At 41.3% G+C, this 24,730-nt stretch overlaps 1 protein-coding gene across 8 annotated transcripts in view; it reads right to left on the bottom strand.

Moving 5' to 3' along the window:
* Positions 1-24,730, bottom strand: part of LOC119890616 (A-kinase anchor protein 13) — a 102,040-nt gene that overhangs the window by 42,804 nt on the left and 34,506 nt on the right. For all 8 annotated transcript variants that reach the window (XM_038701960.1, XM_038701962.1, XM_038701959.1 and 5 more), the window contains exons 6-10: positions 20,910-21,093; positions 19,386-19,581; positions 16,968-19,131; positions 15,558-15,643; positions 4,569-4,623 (exon numbers count right to left, since the gene is read on the bottom strand). In XM_038701960.1, coding sequence (XP_038557888.1) covers positions 4,569-4,623; positions 15,558-15,643; positions 16,968-19,131; positions 19,386-19,581; positions 20,910-21,093 — 2,685 coding nt within the window. The remainder of the gene's footprint in view (positions 1-4,568; positions 4,624-15,557; positions 15,644-16,967; positions 19,132-19,385; positions 19,582-20,909; positions 21,094-24,730) is intronic.

Below are 24,730 nucleotides of genomic sequence, written 5' to 3'. Positions count from 1 at the left end.
ATGGGACTGTGAGCTTTGACAGCTGTCTTCCTCCCTCTCTTTCAAACAGAGCCCCCCCCCCACCCCACCACACACACACACACACACACACACACACACACACACACACACAGCAAAGTTAAAGAGAACAGGTGTAAAGACCTCTGATGAGTCAGTGGGTGGTTGAGGCTGTTGGTTAAATGTTAATCAGCTCACACACCTATAACCATTATGTTGAATAATAAGAAACATATTTTTAAATCTTTAATTTGACTTTAATTTACAGAGACTAATGGGGTCAATTTAGACCACATCCCCCCCGATTAAGAAGTTTGGTGAAATTTATAACATGTGCAAAAACACATTCTCACAGTTCAGTAGAAGCTACCATACTAATACTGTACTTTCTCAGGTCAATCTAATATTGCTTGCAATGCAAAGACTCACTTTGCTGGAGATTTCAATGCAGTTAAGAATATATGACAAAAGAAAAAAGAAGCCAGTCTGAACTCAGGAAGAGAAATGTGTATTGTTAGATGAATATGGCTGAAGAAAAATTGCAAAGTAGATACGATCCAAACAAATCATCCAGTCTGAAGCAATGAATGTGGTAAGAAATAACTGACAAGATAAAGTATCCATCGGGCTTCTGTCTAAAAACGCTTTTCTCTGCACACTTTCATAGCGTTAGTTGAGAGAAGTCGCCACTGAGGCTTCCTTAAGTGTTTCCCTACCTCTAAGTGCAGATTTTATCAGCAGTTACAGATAAAACCTTTATTTATTTTTTCTTCTACTCGTATATTTCCTCGTCCTGTATTTTCTAAAGACATGACATGTTAAATTTGTGCAACTGGGATGACTTTTTGCAGAAAGATTTCTTTTTTTTTGTGACAACAGCCTCTTAGTCATCTTAAAAAAGCGAAGAAAGCACTGAAGACCGAGCACACTGGATGCACTTTGAGGTCTGAACACCACAAAGTGGGACACACCAATTTATTTTTTATTGAAGCCGTCAAAGCAGAGGAGCCTGTTTTTCTGTTTTTGTAACTATTTAAAGTGAATCAGCTCATAATCGGCTCATAATCACCCCACCATCTGCTGTTCAATGTTCTAGTTTGAGCAACACACAAAATTAAACCGCTATTATAAAAATAGTCATTCTTTTTAAGACCTAATGGAAAGTCCTCCCAATTTTAATTTAAACTTTCACTGATTGCTTCATGTAAAGTCACCATTCACTCCTATATCTTTGTTTTCTCTTTTCACTGTATTATTTTTGCCTTGAACCCAACCATAGCTAATGTGTCTCCTCCTACAGTATATACAGTACATAAGGGTTACTGAACAGAGCTGACCTAAACATGACACAGCTTCACCAATGATAAATGTAATATTATGCAACATTACAAAGCATACTTTAAAGCAGCTGCACGACTCTCATTGGGAACTAGCAAACCACAGGCAGCCATGCAATCTATCAATCTATGGCTCTCAAAAAACTCATTAACCAGCTACATTATGTTCTGCAGATCCAGGTCCATCACTCAATACACAGCATGTATTCTGTACATCTGTACAAATGTGAAGAAGCTTCAGTTGCTTTTCTGCAAGCTTGTCAAATGAAATGTGTATTCAGTTACCAAACTGGGGTTTTGCACAGGTTGTTAATATTCTGTATAGCATGGTTTGCTTTTGACACCAACATATACAGATGGCATACACATAGAAGGAATTGGCCACACAATATGGTTTAACACAGACCGACATTTGTAACCCTTAAGCAGAGCGGAGCGTCACTGAGTTCTCAACCCAGACCTCAACCTGGGTGGTTTTGCATATCAATTTTTGTGGGTCGACATTTACACTGACCTCTGATGCTGAAAAAGAAAATCAACCCTCCATCTTCCTACCTCACTAGTCTGGTTAACTACTCAGATGTCACATGTAGAGCAAATGAGTCTGATGGGAATAGTTTTGCAGATATTTGGTCATAAACCAATGTATTGAACAATGTAATGGCAATCCATCAGTAAGATATCTCAGTATTTGTGGAGATATCTCAGTGTGGGCCAAAGTACACTGCAATACCTAGAGCCAATGCTCAATAGTGAACAATGAGACACAACATGTGGTCATTTTTGAGGGCACTGCATACTAATGTATAATAATGTTTTATACTTTAATTACAATCAAGAGATTGAATATAATGGTGGAAAGTAAATTAAGTAAATCCGTGACAACTTTAGAAACGTTATTGTTTGTATTCTATTCTGCTGGTAAGAGTGAAGGTTGGATTAAAGATTTACCAGCCAGTCAATCAGTCTCCTGCCATGGCTCCTGTTGCTACCTGCTGAAGTTAACCTAAATAAATAAATAACCAGAAAAAGAGAGAGAAAGAGACTGAAGAAGTTTAGTGAGGGAGTTTAGTGAGAGAGAAAGAAATATTTCCACCACAGAGGAAGTGATGTCGACCGGCTGTTGCAGAGGAAATCCCACCCTCACCCACCCTTCCATTTTATTTCAGTTTGACACTCCTGCTTTTTCTTTCTTTATCTTTCCTCTTTCCATCTTTGGGTTTCCTTTCTTTCTCTTTGTATTTCTCCATCTCTATTCATCTCTCTCTGACAGAGTGATGTTTCATCTGTTTTCCACCACAGATAAAAGGCAGTTTGTTCTCCAGCTCATCGATCTGTTGGTCTTTTTTATTGAGACTGGTGTCTCCACAGACATACTCATCTTATGGAGGTCAAAAAATCCTTTTTTTCTTATCTTGCTGTGGTTGTTGCCCATACATTCATATGTCAACATCTAAAAGTTTTCAGATTAAGATTTCTCTTGCAGTCATTCCCATATACTGACTGAAATATATTCACAACTGCAAATGGAAACAATCAACCAGGGGCTGCAGACAACTGTTTTTAGCTACACTAGGAGCGGTCTAGCCCACTATTTTGGTGAAGACTGAAATATCTCAACAACTATTGAATGGATTGACATGACATTTTGTACAGACATTCATGTCCCCAGAGGCTGATAATCAACATCAAATCCCCTGCTCACCTTGCCGCAACTTGAGTTCAAACCTTTAATTTGCTCAAAACTCTGGTTGATGACCAAAGAGCTGCCCTTAAGGTTTAGTCTTATTAACCACTGAAAGAGATTTATCAATGCATTTATTGTAAAAAAAAAAAAAAGAAAAAAAGAAAAAAAAAAGGGGGATGAAGACAAGATGCTAGTAAGACAAGAATGTTTCACTATGAGTAGCGGTAACATTAACTAATTCTACCACTGCTGCTGAGCTAACATCACATCTCTTACCACAGTTTCTACAGTTTATGCTGCTGTTTCTCCGCTGGTACTGACATTAATTAGCTCAGTGACATGTACAGGGTCACCAAAAACACTGTGGGGTCAAATGCAATACAAAAAGGGTCAACTGGAAAACCACCAACTGTTACCACCCTGTTCAGTTGGCTGAAATAAAGATCACATCATTTCCATACAAGTCCTTTGTTTGCATGCTGTTTGAGCATGATTTACAAACTGGGTCCTGCTCATCAAAACACTTCTCTGCAGCTCCACTGACGGTCAAAATCTCCACACACAACCTTTAGGTCTTTTACCCGAACACTCTTGAGCTGTCTTCTGTCTGTGTTAAGGCCCTGCTGATGCAGTTTCTCACATAAAAGTCTGTCCTTGTCCTGTGAATGTTCTGCCATAAATGTCCTCTTAAGTATCCTTTTTTCAAAAACCATAGCTAAAGAAGTCTCTGAGTATCTCCGAGTGCTAACATAACTATCTGACAGTGATCAGTCAGGTTTCAATTACCATTACTTGGACAGTCCAGCCATTTGTGACAGGTGACAAATTTATCAGCAGATTTACCATGCAACCCAAAACTCAAGACCCCATGTTGGTTAAACATAAAGGCTAGAAAGTTATACAGGATGAACAATTATCACCTTGTGTTAGCTTAATATTACTAACCATTCACATCATGTTAAAGTATATGTCTGTATAATATAATTTTCCTCTTCGACAAAACCCCAAAATTACTGCTGGGTGGGTGAAATGCTGAATAGTTTAAATTCTTTCGCATGAAACTGGCAAAATAATTCAAGTTAAATTAAAATGACATTTTTGATATCAACACATAAATATGAGAGACTGTCCAAATCTTGTATTGGTCAAAGCCTTTACTTGACGTTTCAGACCAACTAAATATAAATTATATCTGATGGTCTCAATTTCCTCTTTTGAGTAGAAAAAGAAATGGCAGAGAGCTGTTTTTACACTACTGCACCCCAAGAAAAGGCTGTTGTCCGAATGCTCAAATGATGTAAGTGCCTTTGCTGTGTGTCAGTGACACTTGACTAAAGTCACCAGGCCAGGCTATCACAAATGGGCTTCACAGAACAAAGAATGACCCACTACAAATGTGTTACTGATGGGAAAGCAACCTTGCATGGTGGCTTACAGCAATAAAGATAAATCCTCTCCGTAATTAAAAATAAAGCTCAAAAACTTGCACAAAAAAGCAATTTAAATTCATACGCTTTCTGACAAGAGAGGACAAGAGTTTGTCTTACCTGAGTGCTGAGTGTTGCAGGGCTGATGGAACGACGCCGCTGTGTCTCGGTGAATCTACAGAGAAACAGGAAGACACTGAATCAGCCTCAGCAACATGTGATCGTCACTCACAAAGACATAATGATGCAGACCAGCGTGGCAGTAAGGAAGTGTCGCCCGGTACACAGGATGGGAGGCAACGATAAGACACTCTTTATAACAGCAGACTTCAGAGTATTTATCGGATTTAGTAGCTACACTCCGGCTCCATGTCGTACAGGAACTGTTTGGAAAGATCTAACTTCGGGCTGCTTTCAGCCTTCAGAACTCACGGTCACACTGACATCAACTCAAACACCCTGACACACATGCACACACACACACACACACACACAAGGCCTGTCAGAGATCAGTGGCTGGCTGTGAACACACGACACTGGGGCTCTGCTTCCTCTGTGGTCTGAATGTCTACACAACAGCTGTGTGTGTGAGTGTGTGTGTGTATGTGTGGGTGAGAGTGAGAGCTGGTTTTAGCTACAAAAGCCACTGGCACCCGCCCCCCCCACCCCCGCTTCGCAGCCAACACAAAAGCTTCAACAGTTTGGCCGAAGCTATGCAAATTTGACTGACAGCTCTGAATGTGAAGCTAAGAGAGACTCAGAGAAGCTCATTGTGTTTAAATGAACTACATCAAAGACATGTAGATAAAGATGATGAGCTTTAAATTTTTAGTAAACTAAAAACAGATTAATAATCTATTATTACTATTACAAAGTCAGACAGTCAAAACCAAGCTTTCCAGCAGAGAACCTCCTCACAAAAGCCTTGTTGGTTGAAAACAAGGCTTTTTTAGGATACCTGAACTGAGCTGAAGCACCTGTAATGGAGTATAGATGGTACATCCTTGATGTTTATGGTCTTTCCCTCAATGTTTTTTTCCCCTTCCTTTCTTCCAACTGTAGCTCATTTCCTCCCCTTCTTAATTGTTCTCATTTAACTCTTAACCCCAGTAAAACCCAGGTTAAGCCTGGCTCAGATGAACGGTCTTTAGCTTGGCCCTTTAAACTTGGCTGCGTAAGACTGTAAAAGGAACCTCCAGACAGGTCTCTAATGTAGAGACCACAACTTTTAATCTGAAAGGGGAATAAGAGGAACTAAACAAAGGTCTCACCACACTGCTACTGCATGTTCCCCTTCCAGACACTATACAGATCTTGTAGCTTTTAAGAGATCAGTGGGAGTGAACAGTCCCTCCGGGTTATTTATGCAATTAATCTTGTTTCTGTGACGCTGAGAAGTAACTGAATGAAAACAACTATTCCTGGTGTGAAGTGACGAGTTTGACTAAGATATAAATCAATATTTAATCTTCAGACTGAATGAGAGCAGGGAGCAAAATAATTCAGGTAAGATAGCATCAGCGTACAAAAACATGGCTGCAACTTATTATTTTACGTTCATTCCATTTCTTTCAGGGTGTTAGATGCAGTAAGTGGATCAATACCACTCTCATATGTGTCAATCAAATATGAAGCACTAGCTGATTAGCTTAGCTTAGCATAAAAGACTGGAAACACTAGGAAACAGCTAGCCTGGCACTGACCAAATTAAACAAAGTCCACTTACGAACACCTCTAAAGCTCGCCAATTAATACAAATGAATGAAGTCAGTGTTTATTTAATACAAATACCGGAGTGTAAAAACAACAACTTGTCATTTCTTGGAAGGGTGCAGAGACTTTGCCTTGGCTTCACCATGAGGTTGCCAGGCAACCAGTAGGTGCCAGGCAACCAGTAGGTGCTCCAGCAATTCTTTTTTTGATTAATCAATTAATTGCATAGTTTACCTGCATGAAAAATGCCCATCACACTCTCCCAGAGCTGAGGGTCTTCAAATTTGTTGTTGTTTTTTTGTCAGACCAGCAATCCAAAGATATTCAATTTATGATATAACAAAGAAAAGCAGCTACTGTATATCTATATGGCATATCTGCATGATAAATCATTTTCCTTACGATTTTCCTTATCTTTCTACATTTATTCACCTAAAAAAAAATTTTTCATTGTGTTTATAGTTTATAATTACTATATAATAGTTTTCATTGTAGGCTGTGGAGTCTGCCATCCCCATGTGAGATTCAAAATTGCAGACCTATACATTATAGACACTGTCAAAAACACAGACCGCTACAAAGAGGAATAGTAGTAAAAACTAACAGAGATGGAAACAAAAAAGAGACAATCACAAGGCTAAAAAACAAATCTGATATAAGACAGAGGGGGGTGAGTGAGTCCCAACCAACCAGCAAGGTCAGCCCTCCATGAATGCTTTGGGGTGAGGGGGCAGCGTTCAAACACTAACCTTCAACTGTCCGAGAGCAGACTATTGACAAGCCTGCTGAGACCCAGAGAAACACTGAGCTCAGTTGTCCAGACCTGTGAGTGTGTGTGAGTGTGAGTCAAAGTATCCACTGTTTTGTACACACTTTTGTAGTGACAGGCACTTACATACCAACTGGCACATGTACATGCACCTCCGTCAGCCAGCAGTGTCACATGTACACATTACAAAACACTTATGCCCCTTCTTTTTCCACTCATCAAGTCTCACATGCACACAAGAACCCCCCCCCCCCCCCCCCCCCAGACACACACACCCACACCAGATGCATGCACAGACAACACACACTTTTCTTTTCTCACAGCTGTGTTCAGATATCAAACAGAGCCCGCTGAGAGAGAACAAACACGCTGACGAGGAAAGATTAGCTGGTCACAGAGGGCGCCAGTACGTACACACACACACACACACACACACACACACACACACACACCAATGTATACACAGGTTCTGCTCAGAAGTTAAATAACTGCCAGTGATTGCAACAAATTACAAAAGACTACATGGCTTGACCTTACAGCAAAGCACTGACAGCAGAACTTCAAATGGAAACAAAGAATCATGAATAAAATACAGAATAAAGCCAATGGAAAGGAATCTGCAGCTCTAAGGGTTTCAATACACTGTTTATGCGCCGTGAGCCACCAGAACTGAAGTGTGTTTTGGCACAGATCATCCAAGTGAACTCTTAGGCACGATGGATACGAAGTTGATAGTTCCTCCAGGGGAATGGACATATGTGGAAGTACATGCTATTAATGCAAGTTATATATTTACTCGTCTTTCCGTGATTTTTGCAGTTCACATTATTTGGTGGAATTGTGATAACATCCCTGAAGAATGAAACAATACAGCTCAGCTTCTCCAATTTCAGCCACTGCATCAATTTCTCCTTTCAAATCAGAACTCCTCATTTAGTTCAGTGATGTTACAGTTACATATAGCAACCCTGAATCTGTCAGTGATTTGTGTCTCACCCTGCACAGAAAAGACAAAATAAGCTTTTCACTTACATTTTAGCCAGCATAATGATATCCACCGAGATCAATGGTAATCTAACCTTCGGCTTTCTGGTCACAAACATTATCAGAAACACATTCAGAGGTAAAAGGTTAGTGAGGAGGTAACTATGTTTTGTCCAGTGCAAACCAAGACTAACAAGGTGATAGCCAGTTAGGCAGCCAGTCGTTTAACCAGTCAGTAGACCATGAATTCATCAAACACATGTTCCAGCCAGTTAGCAGGCCTGCAAACCAGTCAGTCAGCCAGCGAGCAAAGAACCGATCCCCCCTCTGAAAGCTGGCAGCCTGGAGACTGAACAGTGCATATTTGTAGCGTTGGGGGACTCTAAACTGTACCCAGTAAAAACACATCTGGTTTAAGAATAAAAAAGGCGGGCTGGTGTCTGTATGCTGGGGCAGGCAGGACTTGGACCGCTGCCTTGTTTCTAAAAAGGCAGGCGGCCAGAGAGGTTCCGCAGCATTGGAGGATGCCATGTCTGACTGAATGATTCTTTCCAGCCAGGTATGCATACACGGTTTGATCCCTGAGGGCGGCTGGTAGAAGGCCTGAGGGCAGGACTATTCTCTGTAGCACCTTGGAAGTGCACTGGATTCAACTTACCAAACACTGAAACAGGACAAAAGCAAACCTGTCAAACAATAACCCAACTCCAACCAATTATGATGGGCTTCATTTACCGAAATCCTTTTCTCTAACAGAGGTCTGTATATACTATAGTACTGTGTTAGTTAGTGTAAAGGCTTATTCACAGTTACTGTACTTGGTAAGTGGAGTGATGATGTGTTTCGTGACTCTAGGCCAGGAGAGATGCTGGGATGTGAAATGCTGGTTGGAATGAAGTCATTTGGCGAAATGCCTGTTTCCATCTGAGGCCAGAGGAAACCGTTAGCCCGGCGCTGCCTTTTTCCCACACCATCATATCTCCCTCGCTTTCCCTCTTCCTCTCTCTCTCGGTCTCTTTCTCACACACACACACACACACACACACACACACACACACACACACACACACACACGCACACGCACACACTAACACACCCTTGCTATTTTACCCCTCGGGTGAATAGAGGAGCTGACATCAGGAACAAGTTCGGAAAGTGACAATAGACTAAAGAGAGGTGTTACATATACCAGAGCAATCCACTTTATAGATATTTTCCTCTCAGTACCTCCCAGTCTGCTCTGCTCCTGGATGTTGCAACCAGCAGACAGCATGACGTACTGTAGGACATGTCAAATGTCCACTGTGGTGTGGTTCATAGTTTAGCTTATGCATGATAATTAATAGTTAAGCTTTTAGTCAGTTATTTGTTTAGATTATAGCCAATACTGATCAAGCAAAAGGAAATAGTTCAGTTTTATACAACCCCTATCCTTAGATCCTCGATTCGGATGAGGAAAAACTCCTCTATAAAACATTTCAATGGGGGAAAAAATGGAAGAAACCTTGAGAAAAGCAACAGAGGGGGAATCCTTCTCCCACGATGGATAGACATGCAATAGATGTGGTTACAGAATAAACCAACATAGTAAAATACAGTATACAGTAATACAGACAATCAAGATGACCCAGATATAGACGACAAATGAAGAATACTAGTAACTTCCAAGTGCTGCCAAACAGATTATATCAGATCTTCTTTTTTTTTTTAAATTGTACATTGTTCTGTTTTTTTTACTGATGCCATCACTGGTATATTATAGGCCCACATTAATTCTTGTTTAGTTCCAGTGATAGTTTTACTTGACTTCGTTGACCCTGATCACAAACAGCATTGAACAGAGTAAGATTCTGACTTGGTGTCAAACGCTGTATGAAAAGTGTTTTATGGCAATACATGAAATCGTTGATATTTCAGTTTAACCAAAGTGGTGAACCAATCAACCAACAAACAGACCGATCAACACTGCCATCTCTACAGCAACGCTATATGCATAGCCAAAAAAGTGGAGGCTGGTAAGATTATGAAGAAAATGATCAATAAATAATATTCCTGCCTAACTGTAGGGGTTGTACATTTAAAGATATTTGTCAGAGGCATCTGCTGATCAGCAGCATCTGATTCAACTATCCACTATGCTAATACACTAAACCACATACATAAATATAAACTTCGGTTGGAGCAGGTTCACCACTATCTACTGGAACAGAACTTCTTATGATTAATACCACAACACTTTTACCAACTATCATCAGGACTAACTGCTGTCCTACAGCCAAAAGAAAAATCCACAGCACAGTGGGAAATGGAATAATGGTTTCTATAAATGTAGTGCCATTTGGGCTAAATAGCACTTTTGAGTGCTATAAAGATCCCATTGAGATAGACTCCATAGAGCACCCAGTTCAAATGGTTTGACACAGAACTGTTACGGTACAGTAAAAGGACTTTTGAAAGGGAGAGAAATGCCCCAACTTTGCACTGTGACAAGACATTTTAAGAAAATCAGTGGACTTTATATTCTGTTTGAGCTTTATAGTTTTTTCAGACAAGTATCCACTATCCTAACCAAATAATCCCGTAAAGACCTTAAACTGTCTAAGCCTCATTAAGTTTCATACACTGTTATTCCACAGAGATGGACAGAGTGCCAGCATCTGTCTTGGTGTCACATACAGTATACCCATGCAGCATAGAACCAAAACCACACTCCACCCCAAAATAATCAGCACTGTGTGTCTGGAGGGCCACTATCAACAACCATGCAATCATCTCCCAGGGTGCAACACAGCAAAACCAGTCACAACATCCATGGCAGATCACTACAGGTTTGACGAAACATGTTGAAGCACTTTGTTACAGTTATGGTTATGTTTTACTTAAATTCCTTTTCCTAGACAGCTTTTAATAACAAGTGTGATCAGATCTTTCGCCATTATTTTTTTCTCCGTTTAAAGCACTTGTAAAGAACTGTGTTTTCACAGCCTCTAGTCAGATGACAGTTATTACTGTGGCAGTATGATCGCACCGAGCAACTTTGAAAGTGCGGACGGGTAGCCTACCTTTATCAAAACCACGTCTACAGCTCTCTCTCCTCTGGCACAGAAACTGTACCTCCGCTTGTGTCGTTCGTACATTTCCCCTTAAATATCCAGAGCAGATTCACTGAACAGAAGGTTAAAATTCAGCAGAAACACAGAGAGTCTGCTAAGCTTCACATCTGGCCACAGAAGGAGCCTTCTACCAGACTCCAGCTCTACTCCCTCCCTCCTGCCCAGGCTCCTTCTCTTCTTTCCTCCCTCCCCTTTTCCTCTGTCGCCTCTCAACTTCTCTCCTGACTCGGCCTGACTCATACCTTTACTCTCCATCTCTCTGTATATTTTCTCTCTCTCTCTTTCTCAATGAGGCTGTGAGGTGTGCTTTCTCTCTTCATGTAAATCAGCCACCCAAAGTAGTACATTGTTACCGTGTGACAGATGACAGTAGGACACTATTGCTTCAGTTAATGTGATTCAATGATCAGAATTTATGCTGTTGAGATTCAACACCCCCTGCTGGATGAGGATTGAGGCCACATGTGATGGACAGTGGCCAAGATGCTGAAAAGTTGGGAGTGATATCTGATATGTGTTTCTCATTCTGATGGCAGTAGCAACTGCTAGGAACGGTGTCCCACTGTTACACATAACATCAGACTAAAGTCTTTACTCATTTTAAATAAATACTCAAGTATTTAATTTCATCAGATTTAATTACAATTTCCTTGGAATCATTTAATTAGGCAACAGAATATTGTAAAACAATAAGACAATATCATCATAATGTTGTGATATAATTCTGAAAAACTGTATATGAATGGAAACTCCAAGCCTGAATGTCTTACTACATATCACTGATTAATCTGTTATCTATCTTGTGAAGTATCTACGTCCCAAGCAAAAGCTCAAAGGCCCTGATATACTCAAAAAAGGATACAGATGCATGCAGGATGTGTGTGTGTGTGTGTGGGGGGGGGGGGGGGGGGGGGGGGGGTTTAGAAGATAAGTGTGCATGAGATGATGTGGACCACTTTTTGTGTCCTCACTGTTGATAATATTCTGTAATGATTGAGTTTTGGTGATAGAACTGCACATGGGCCTATGTTCATTGTTATTACTGCATTACTGTAAAAAATTGTTGATCAGCCTGCAAATCACCCACCCAAACAAGCAGCGGAGGGAGGCTTCAGCAAACTTCGCGGTCATATTTTTCCACCCGCGATTTTTAATTGTTGCCCAGCATCTTTTCATGTCTTCTTTCATGCATCTTTTCACAACACTCCGTGATGTCGTCATGGAGGAGTGGAAGAGGACTCCATGCCCAAGTTAAGGGTTAAGGCAGTGCTGGAAAATAATGGTGGCCTTGACACTTTGGGCCCAATTTGGACATTTTCACTTAGGAGTGTACTCACTTTTGTTGCCAGCGGTTTAGATAATAATGGCTGGGTGATGTGTTATTTTGAGGAGACAGCAAATTTACACTGCAATACAAGCTGTATACTCACTACTTTACATAATCAAATATTTACTAAAATGTGAGGGGTGTACTCACTTTTGTGAGATACTGTATAAAAAGTTCACAATGTGCACATGCACATTTTGAACTTTTTGTGGATCCTCACACACTGCAAAAACTAAAATCTAAGTAAGAATAATTATCTTAACTGAAGGCAAAATATACTTTTTTTTTATCTGACAAGATATTTCTTCTTACCAGGCGGCTTTTATGATCGAGAATTTCACTTGTTTCAAGTTTATTTGTCCTTAAGTAGCAAGTGAAATGTTCTTGTTCTGTTGGCAGATAACTTTGCTTATTTTAATTAATATCTGCCCCATTTTATTGCTTTTTTCCTTGTTTTTGAGGGCTCCGTTTTTGCAGTGCAGCTGCACGCTCTCTCACTATTCATTTGGGCAAAATAAGGAAAAGAAATAAAATAACCTTATGATATTCCCTGCCATTCTAGGAAGAGAGGACACAAATGTGTTGACTCTCTACTACTGGCCTTCCAAGAAAGCAGCTGGACAAAAGCTTTCAAAAATCATCTACGAATATGATATTCTGTCCCTTGTTTGAGTGGCTTTAAGGCTGCTCTAATCCCTCAGATCTCTATTATTAGTGTGCCCTAAACCTCCAGTATAAAATATAAAAGTAGTTCAGTGCCTCCTGGATGATATTTAGATTAATGTAAACGTGTGGTTTACAGCCACAAACAAATCAAACTCTCCCCCAATGACCTTCACAGCACCCCAGACGTTTCAAGCCCTGTATATCACAGTGCATTACACTTTATCACAAATGACAAATTTCGTACATCATTGCTCTCTGTATCACACGGTTGGATGGACTTCATTACAGTCAAGAAGAAATAGGCATCTAATGTTATTCATCAATAAAGCTCTACTGTTTAAGCTTCCAAACTAACTCATATCTCTTCTCTCATTGAAATCTATATATCTATATATCTATCTATATCTATATAGAGATCTCTCCCCCCACCCCCCCACCCCCTCTCCCCATACACACACACACACACACACACACACACACACACACACACACACAGATGAGCTCTCTCTCTCTCATTTGGATCTTCAGTTTCACTTTACAAATTATTTCACATACTATTGATGCAAGTGTAATATGGTCAGTGTCATGATGGTTGATGATTGTGATTGTTCTAATGATAATATCTGTACAATTATTAAAACTTCACACACTAAATATTACTACTATTCAAATAGTGTAAACTAAAATGCTAAAGTTCTGAGGATGAATCTGCTGAATGTGAACAGGCCATTCTTCACCTCAACTCCTACTATATTTTGTTCACCACCAGCATGACTCCAAACTGCATGCTCATCAGAGAAATTACAGGAGATTTCAACAGGATCAAATGGCAGGTCATTAAATTCACTGGTCAAAGGAAAAACTCCAATGATGCCATCAAGGCTACATCGCCCTCTGCTGGCGACCCCAGCGTCCTGCAGGCTGCGTGTATCCTGCCGTCAAACATCTGGCATTGAGAACAAGCCACTGATCTAAACCGCAACCCAGGAATAAGCAGAGCCACTCCAGTCTATGGCTGCTGAGGAATCTATCAGTCAGCAACATTTCAGAGTAAAGCCTTGTCTAGTGAAGATCGCATCCATGTGCTCAGTGGCTGAGCTGAGATTGTAACTGAAGTGCATAACATGACTCCCACAGGATGAGGGAGAGATATTCTGTTGAAATTTACAATGAAGTAAATGTAGAGGTCATGCTTAAAGAGACTCCAACATGTCATATATTTCTTGTTGAATGATGGCACTAACCAAAAATATAAAAAATCTCAAATTTGAAGTTTTCACTCCCAGGGAAAAATGTCCTAGGCAGTTTTATTCCTTCACTCGCTGTAAATCTCTACTTGGCACATCAAGCTGCTCGTAAGCAAATCCTGCCTTTCTTTCACCCCCAATTTTTTGGGCATACTTTACTTTAAGTTTTTACACACCAAAACATATTTAGCAATTCTGGGAAATTAGTAACAAAAGGAGGCCAGATTAATTTTGTTGAACATGAACTGCATGTTTCTTTTCATGCATATTCATTTCCTATTGGATTCTGTCCTGCAAATGAAAAGCGCAAGTTTAACATTGCCTTAAATCTAAGAGATGCACGGCTATTAAAAACTGTGGTGCCAATTATTAAATTAATATTAAACAATGAAAATCAGTCACACCTTCATCATTTTTGAACTGGATTGAACTCATGTCCAACTCTTCCAATTATCAGTGATTCGTATTCAGACTGTGCTGTGCTTGGAAATTTGCAGTCCGTCCTTGGACCGCATTAAAAATTGAAGTTGACTAATAACATGCCTTGTGTCATTCTCAACCTGTATACTCACTGCACCTGTCTGATATAACCTACTTTCAATGTACGCACATTATAGCATACATTTATACAATACATACAATTCTAATTTATGGTAAAGTCCGCTGTAGGTATTCACTTGATAGCGTTTTTAATGTATTCATCTTCACTGGCAAACTTGTTTATCTGTCCTTTAACACTAAAGTAAAAAATGCTCTAAGAAATGTTTGTATTTCAGTTGTAATGGATGATGTGTTGACTGATCAGCTTCACCTGTTTTTCTGTTATCTCCTGTCAAAAGTCTTGTTCTGTTCATTTTGTTATGTTCTGGCTAACCATCTTGGTAGCCTTGCTAGCATCAGAGCACTCCTGTTGCTTCCTGAATTAATTATATTCACAGACCCTTTTCACAGCGCACATTTTCACTTGTTATAGCAGGAAAAGCAGAGGTGGAACTAATAACACTGTAGTGCAGCAGTTAGTGATGTTATTAGTTATGCCTGTGTTTGACAATTCAAAATATCTACTGTGAAAAAGGTCTACTCAACTTGAGTTTCACATTTTACACCTGGTTATGTAATAGTTCAGTAACTGAGCTTGGCTACCTGTTTGTTCACATCGTCATGCAAAAGGTTAATTAGGGTGTTTTAAAATGTTTGGCAAATAATGACTCATGTTACACTCCTGTTAATCAAACGTACATCTTCAACAAAGCAGAGCTTGACAGCTGAATGAAGAGTCTTTGAGCTTACCGTGGAGAAGTCTGTTTCCTCTGCTGAGCCATTTTCTTCTCCCCCTGCATCAATTACAGTTTCTTCAGACATGATGACATCCACCTCTGGAGAAACGCACACAGCACAATACAATCAGTCCTAATGGCAACTGGCATCCTCCAAAGATAGGAATCAATAACAAGTGTTTAGAGTGAAAGGGACTGAGACTACCCACATTGCAGATACACCAAGGATTTGACTGTGTACAATAGTGATGTAGCAGCTTGTGTCTGCAGTTGTTTTGTACTAATAAAACTTTCCTGAAAGGAGCATTTTCCACGTGGCCAGTAACCATTTGAAAGTAAATGTTTTAATCATTCTTTGATTATAAAAGCAGAAACCGAAGGGCCCCATGGCACTGTATAATTATCTGAGATGTGTTAAAGGCATCTATCTTAGAAGGCTTATGTAAGTGAATATGACTTGATGAATGCTGGAGGGAGTGGAAACGTCTCAGAAAATACTCTCCATAAAAAAAGAACATCAGCTTCTGATTTTCTTGTGTTTTAAAATATCCAAGAGAATCTGGATTGAATATTCAATTGAAATGGATATATATAAAACAACAGAAAGCCAGTCTCTGATCACCTATTCTGTTACTGGATGCTAGGCCACTATCAGGCTGTAAATATATCCCCTGGTTCATAATGACACCCCACTCTCTGTGTGACGCACAACACCAACCTTGCCCCTGACCTCTCTTTATTGGACTTGGGTCCAGTACAATTATTCCTGATGAGTGAAAATTGCCGACAGAGGAGTGCTGGAAGTTCACTTAGAGAAGAGAGACTCTGCAGGTCTCACTTCCTGCTCCATACTCACATCAGCTGTGTATTTGTATTTGTGTTTGCTTTAGAGAACCCAGCCTTCTAGCTGCACATTGGTGACTTGGTCACATGCACTGGTAATGTGACTGTGCCTGCTGACATACGCTAGTCTGTAGCCAGAGTGTGCATGAGACAGAGACTAACACAGAACATATGAATATAAAGCAAAGTGTTCTCAGGCTTACGTGGCCTAAGGTATCAAAGATATAAACGGTCTCAGTATTTCCTGTTATGTAACATTAACTCATGATTCAGCTGATGTCACATCTTAAAAGCACAAAAAAAGCAGAAAAACTAAGCGAGGAATATCTTCACAACACCAATATATCACAACACAAAGTGACAGAAAAACCAAAAACCTCTGTGAGCACAAATATGGTGAGCTACATTGCATTTAGCTTTGCGGCACTATTGCCATTAATCACTAGAGGAGGACTGAATTTGATTTACCATATATGTTTAGGAATAAGACTTTGACAAACATATTGCCCTGTGATGTATGCGAGTGTGTGGAACTAGAATAAACCTGAACTGGAACTGAAATAAATCAGTGTTTGCCCACCTTGAATTGCACTGTTGTGGCTTTGTGAGGCTCCATCATCTGCGTCAAGAGTAATCTCGTTCTCAACATGAGGTTCACTGGAAGAGTGATTGTTTGGGGAAGGTGGTTCTACTTCCAAGGCATTGACATCTGCACTATCTGAAAGTGGAGTGACCCTCTGTGATGACGATACATTGATCTGATTTTCTGAGTGCCTTAATCCCTCATCAGGTGACCTCTCAGCTGCTGTCATCTCTGAATTATCCTGTTTGGGTTGCTGTGGCACCAACTGCACATCGCCACTCTTTTCAGCTGAGACCACTGCAGATGTATCACTGGTCTCTGTTGACTGATATTCTCCTTCAACTGGGCCAGTCACTTCACTTTCTTTTGCAGCAGAAGGACTGGGTTCAAACAAAACCTTACTGGGTTCAAACAAAACCTCTGATGCCAATTGCTCAATCCCTGCATTCAGTTCAGAATCATTGGCCTCTCCAGTTTCACTTTCATCGACCTTCACCGCTGTAGCGTCCCCGCTCTCGGACAACGCTGGACCTAATGACAGATCCTCTTTGGAAAGCTCTGGGCTGAGTTTCTCTCCTGTCCCCTCAGGGTTCAAAGCTTCCATTGTCTGGAGGCTGGGTGACAGTTGCGACTCAGGCTCAGTGCCAGTCTGGCTGCAATCTGGTATTGTCAGTGCACTGACAGTGACCGGCTCCAAGGGGAGCCCTGTGTCCACGGTTAGTGAGTGTTTATCGCTTTCACCAGCCTTTGAATCATTTGGTTCCTCCATCTTGAGGATTTTGGTTTGAAGCAAGTCCTGATCCTCCATACTAGGATTATCCTGAGTGAGGTGGAATATTTCTGTTGTGGAGCTTCCGACTGATCGGAAACTGCCATCATCATCACTGGAGAGGCCACGACTCAACCCTGAATCAAGATCATCATGTCTATTGCTGGAGCAGGCCGTCAATTCAGGTGATGGCTCAGGTGGCGGATCAGTCCGTATGTCTTCCATGGAGTTTCCAGCAGTTTGACAATCAGCTGTATTGTCAGGTTCGTCCATTGGCAAACTGGTACTTTCAATACTGTATCCAGAAGGTTCAGCTACGTCTTCACCGCTCGCTGTTCCTGTACAATTCCCAGAATGATGACCAGTTTCTGGCGCCAAGCCCCACTGCTGCTCTGTAGAGTAATCCCTACCAGCTGTTTCCTGGTTTTGTTCCAGGTTGTTTATGTCTGGTGGAGGCTCCCCCTCATGGAGGCCTTCTATCAGGAGATGTGGAACAGCAGATTCAGGCTCCTTGATTACATCACCGCAGTCTATCAGCAATGGGTTGGGGAGGTCCCGTAGGGTTGATACAGGGTCTGTTAACCCTTCACTTGCCGCCTTCTCCCCTTCTAAAGAGAGTCCGTCACAGAGCTCCTGGCTAAGTTTCATCTCTTCTTTCCACACATTCTCTCCTTCCTTCATTTCAGAATCAGAGGTGTCAAATGGCTCCAAGCCTTCTGACGATACGGACTGGCCCATGACTGACGCTTTCGTGTCTCCAGAGGGCGTTATTAGATCTGTTGACTCAGAGTTTGTTTCCTCTTCTCTCCTTCTGGCCGTGCTGTCCTCTGCTTCCTGATCTGATCTTTCCTCTCCCCCTGTGGCCTCCTGTCCTTCCCAGATCACAGCCTCTCCTCTATCAGTTTCCTCTGCCTGTTTACCACAGCCTGCTTGTGGTAGGATTCCCACAGTGAGGCTTTCCCCTTCGGCCTCACTCTGTGCTCCTTCGCTCCTGTCACACAAACTCAAACTCCGGGTGGAAACAACAGGCTGCTCCCTTTCCTCCTCCTCCGCTTGCCAGTAATCTCTCCCAGTGTTTGAACTGAGACACACCCGGTCCTCTGGGGGGCCAAGGGTATGCTCCGGTGAACGTACTTTGGATGTTGGAGTACTCACAGATAAACTCCAGCCTTTCTCTGTATTCCCAGTCTCATCATATCCACAATCAACACTACTGCTGCTTTCCACTGAGCAGTTTTCTACCCAGCTCCCTCCTGTTGCTGTATCCAGGCACTCAAATGCTGTAGCTGGCTGCTGTAGTCGCTCCAGACAGGTTATCTCTGTTTCTACACCATCACAACATTCAGCAGATGTGTGCAGAGAATCAAACTGCAGCGCCAGTACAGAAACTCCCTGCGGAATATAGAAAAGGAGAAGAATAAACGTCAGAGAAACCAACAGAGCTGCTCTCTAGTTCTTATCAATCGCCAACTCTGTGATTGCATAAGGTGTTCCACCAGTTATACAAACTAACCTTGAAGGTAAAACAAAATGAGGGCAGTGAAAAGACAAACAATCCAACAATGTTCAACAGCAGCAGAGCTCCTGGATGAAGCCAACACAGATTAGAGGTAGTGTGCTAAAAAGGGCACGGTGGCATGACTCACCTTGGCATGGAGATGGCATATCAAGTGCAGCAGCTGTTCCACGCTCCTCTGAAGGGTCGGAGGGTCGTGGCCAGGGTGGACGCTCAGTGTCAGAGTGTGTGTGTTCAGCCTGGGGAGGTGGCACACTACCCGGGCCTCTGAAGAGGCCAGCTGGGGAGTCTCAGTCCCTTTGTCGGTCTCTGCGTCCGTCTCAGCCCTGCCGTGAAATAAACACTTAGATCATCCCAAAGGGTCTGTAGTGTGATTGGCTAACACAGCACAGAACTGCTTTCAAGAGAAGGTTTAAACAGTGATGTCAGCCGATCCACACTCCTCCTTTTCTTTCAATAATCCACGTGCATTGCTGTTTTTTCTTCTCCAGAGTGGAGACTATTATAGACCTATAGAAATGCTGTCAAGTAATAAAGTAGCTAGTAAAGGTTAAAATGTTCAGTGGCCAGTCAGCCAACAATGTTACTTTCCTTTCCAGTAGTAAAATACACCCTGCAGTACCCCACCTGAGGACCACTCCTAGTCCATAAGGTTTCTGAGAAAACTCTACTCCTCCTAGTGTAGTCGCTCTGATTGTTGAAGGTGAAATTATGTGCAGTGCTTTTGTTCATAAAGATAGTGCTATAAAAGGCACACCTCCCAGTCAGGAAGATCTGTTTGCGTAATCCTGGGTGGATTGCTTTAGCTGCGAGGCTTGGCGGCTGAGGTCACCAGCCAGGCTGCAAGTGACTTCACTTTTCATGGAGGAAATGTAATTACCAACACATAAAGAGGGAGCTGTAAGTTGTAAAGCAACTTCAGTGCATGCTTGGTAATGAGCGAGCTCACTAAGTGGTAGTTTTCTTTCAGCTTGTGGCATCTTCATTTGGAGTTAAGTGAAAACTATTCTACAGCAGATAAGTAGAGCACTTAAAAGACATAAAAAAGGGTCAATTTTCACTTTAAGCCGTGTCTCAGGCCATTTAACAAAAAGCAGTTCTTTTCCCACAGTTTAATGTTTCACTACACAAATATGACAAGAATTTTGGCGTTATTATGGATAATACCTGTCAACTGCAAACAAAACACACACATCCTCTTGACATTTAACTCTGTAGATGACAGCACTGCTGTGTGTTCGGATTAGTAAAGTTACACAGAGTGTGATGTTGTGGGGATGTCCTGCAACGGGTCAGTAGACACAGAAGTTGTAACCAAGGCTTGGTTTTGTGTTGCAAATAGTTTCCCGTCTCTCTGGATTCTCTTGGAACAATACTGGCAGCCCACAACTTTTCAATTTGCCCTCAACTATCTAGGCTGCAGTGGGCTTTGTGGTTCTATTCTTTGGCTACTTCCATTGTTACGAGGAGACAACAGACAAACAAGATTGCCCTTAAGGCCTGGAGGAATCCCCCATCTGCCCTCTGATGTGTAAGACTTGTAAATGTTGTGTTGTTTTTGAATTTGCTAAAACGCACTGCATTTCTTAGAAACATTACGATTACTGTACAATTATACCTTTGATTGTCATAACAATATGTACTCAGTGCTTACTTTGTGAGGAGCTCGTGGAGGCATTCGTGTCCTCGCAGGGTTGCAATGGCGGAGGGGGTGTGGCCTTGTCTGTTGGCCAATCGCAGGGCTTCTCTTGCTCCAGGCTGCTGCAGCCAGAAGTGCGTAACCCGAACAAGACCTCGCCGTGCTGAGAAATGCAGAAGAGTCTCCTGAGGATTCAGGTCTGAGGAAGGGACAGAGGATGAAAAATACAGAAATAAATACAAGAAAGAGTCAAACACACACACAAAAAAAGACAAAATAGTGCAGCAGTCAAGGCAGCCAATTTGTGGTGCAGTAGCCGACATACCATCACTTGCTGCACCTAAGCAACACCACAGTGCTGTCTAATTAAACCAGTTCAGGGTCCACAGCGACCAAGTAAACAACAGACCTTTACACATTTATAGACTGATAAAACCACAGCTTGTCTCTGTATGTCTTCAACAATGGTAAAATGGACTGTACTTATACAGGTGCTGGTCATATAATTAGAATATCATCAAAAAGTTGATTTATTTCAGTAATTCCATTCAAAAAGTGAAACTTGGATATTATGTTCATTCATTACACACAGACATGATATATTTCAAATGTTTATTTCATTTAATTGTGATGATTAAAACTGACAACTTCAAATTCCAAATTCAGTTTCCCCCGAAAATTAGAATATTACTAGACCAATACAAAAAAAGGATTTTTAGAAATGTTGGCCAACTGAAAAGTATGAACATGAAAAGTATGAGCATGTACAGCACTCAATACTTAGTTGGGGTTCCTTTTGCCTGAATTACTGCAGCAATGCGGCGTGGCATGGAGTCGATCAGTCTGTGGCACTGCTCAGGTGTTGTGGCCTTCATCTTCCTCTTCAAAATACCCCATAGATTTTCTATAGGGTTAAGGTCAGGCGAGTTTGCTGGCCAATTAAGAACAGGGATACCATGGTCCTTAAACCAGGTACTGGTAGCTTTGGCACTGTGTGCAGGTGCCAAGTCCTGTTGGAAAATGAAATCTGCATCTCCATAAAGTTGGTCAGCAGCAGGAAGCATGAAGTGCTCTAAAACTTCCTGGTAGACAACTGTGACGACCTTGCACCTCAGAAAACACAGTGGACCAACACCAGCAGATGACATGACACCCCAAACCATCACTGACAGTGGAAACTTTACACTGGCCTCTCCTCTCTTCCTCCAGACTCTGGGACCTTGATTTCCAAAGGAAATGCAAAATTTACTTTCATCAGAGAACATAAATTCGGACAACTCAGCAGCAGTCCAGTCCTTTTTGTCTTTAGCCCAGGCGAGACGCTTCTGACGCTGTGTCTTGTTCAAGAGTGGCTTGACACAAGGAATGCGACAGCTGAAACCCATGTCTTGCATACGTCTGTGCGTGGTGGTTCTTGAAGCACTGACTCCAGCTTCAGTCCACTCTTTGTGAATCTCCCCCACATTTTTGAATGGGTTTTGTTTCACAATCCTCTCCAGGGTGCGGTTATCCCTACTGCTTGTACACTTTTTCCTTCCCTTCGCCTCTCTATTAATGTGCTTGGACACAGAGCTCTGTGAACAGCCAGCCTCTTTAGCAATGAGCTTTTGTGTCTTGCCCTCCTTGTGCAAGGTGTCAATGGTCGTCTTTTGGACAGCTGTCAAGTCAGCAGTCTTCCCCATGATTGTGTAGCCTACAGAACTAGACTGAGAGACCATTTAAAGGCCTTTGCAGGTGTTTTGAGTTAATTAGCTGATTAGAGTGAGGTGTCTTCAATATTGAACCTTTTATATATTATTATAATATTCTAATTTTCTGAGATACTGATTTTGGGGTTTTCATTAGTTGATGTTATAATCATCAAAATTAAAAGGAATGAATATTTGAAATATATCAGTCTGTGTGGAATGAATGTATACATTATACAAGTTCATCTTTTTGAATGGAATTACTGAAATAAATCAACTTTTGATGATGATATTCTAATTATATGACCAGCACCTGTATGCGCCTGTCTAGTCTTCCCACCTCTCAAAGTGCTTTAATGGAGAGAAATAAAAACCTCAATACATTATTACTGGTAAGTTAAAGCACTAGACAACTGCACATATTAAGGGATTAAAAATGGTGCAGCGTTTGGGAAATCTCCACTTCAGCATCCAGATGTCTTGTAGTGCAGAGTCAGTGCACTGTACACAGAATGTTCAGGTTTTATCAAACCAGCTGGACTATGGATATTTATAACAACAGAAACTACAGGAATGAGAAAGATAAAATGTGTACAGTACTGTTGCTGAGTCCAGATTTCTCTGGACAGTGCTTCTTCACAGCTACTAGATAGATTGTTTTACTTTTTAGCTTTCATTTGTCACTGCCTGTGAATAGACCACTTTCCTCCTCCAGAATCCACACACAAAGCCAGATATTTATTTGAGCAAACAGGGAAAATAAACAAGACAAGCAGTTCTATATTGCAACTCCTCTGGGATTTCTTTAAGGATTTTTTAACTGTGCCATGTGCAGATTTCGACACCAAGATAAAAATCTGTTGGAAAAGAGTGAAAACCTGCTTTAAAAAAAAAAACTGCAAGAGATCAGTGAAAGGGGCAGAAAATATATTTTACGTTTAGTTATCAGCACCACAATAACCATTAGGCAACATTTACAATGCTGGTTGTGTCTGCTGATGAGAGGTTTCACTCCATTTACTGCGGGCCTGTCTGAACCAGCCTGCCCTGATGAACCTCAAGCTAATTGGTCAAATTTTATGCTCCACTTGGCCGAGCTGGGCCAGACAGGAATGTGAGACGCCAAACAGCAGCAGGAAATGCTTTGCTGCTGGGTCTGATGGTTGTTCCTCAAAACTGGCTTCCGTAACTTCCATGATATTTTTGTACTATGATAGCAGGGGACGGTCAGCTGGGATATACATTGTAGTTAAAGCTATTTGCTGCAGTACAGGAATCAGTGTCTTTACAGTATGTTGGGTCACCATGAGTTACCAAAACAAGTTCACTGCTTCTTGGCAGAGATTCTAGATGGTTGGCTACTAGTTAGCTTCACTAGCTCTACAATGGTCAAATCTTTTCATTACTTGCTGTGCTGTCAAATTATTCAACCTAAACCAGCTACAGATTAACTATAACAAACCTAGGGCCGCAACAATTATATTTTTCTTTCTTTCATTATTTGGTAGATGATCAATTTAAAAATCACATAAAGCACAAATACCCACATTTGAGAAGCTTTGAACAACAACTGTTCTCTCTAGAGACAGCAATGTTAGTCAGTCTGTTGGTCCAGACTGAAACGTCTCCAGAAATATTGGATGGATTACCATGAAATTTGGTAGAAACGACAATGGCCACCCAGAGGATACATGCCGATGAGTTGGCAATCACCTGACTATTCCTCTAGCTCCACCACGAGGTTGACCCTTTAGGTTTTTTCGTGAAATGTCTAGCAATTACATTTTGTAAAGAAATTCATATATGATCCCTTCAGGATGATCTGTAATAGTGATGGTGATCACCTCACGTTTCATCTAGTGCCATCATCAGATCAAACTTTTAATCGTCTAATACTTTGTTTCATGACCAAATACCTGCGAAACTAAATGACAGGTTCAGTCTCAACTTTACTTTGTTTAGTGGTCATTAGCTAATGTTAGCATGCTGAGCTGGTGAACATATACTGTATTTACCTGCTAAATATCAGCGTGGTTATTGTGAGCATGCTAGTAAACATTAGCATTTATAACAAAGCATAGGTGTGCCTTCGTACAGCCTCACACAGCTGCTAGCAAGCTGTAGACTTTTAACCATGTTGATGAATGG

This window comes from Micropterus salmoides, unplaced genomic scaffold (genome assembly GCF_014851395.1).
Source record: "Micropterus salmoides isolate LMB-PRFRI ecotype aquatic unplaced genomic scaffold, ASM1485139v1 Ms_hic_scaffold_6, whole genome shotgun sequence".
Lineage (NCBI taxonomy): Eukaryota > Metazoa > Chordata > Actinopteri > Centrarchiformes > Centrarchidae > Micropterus > Micropterus salmoides.
The sequence above is the reverse complement of the archived record's forward strand: the minus strand, read 5'-3'. Positions and strand labels throughout refer to the sequence as shown.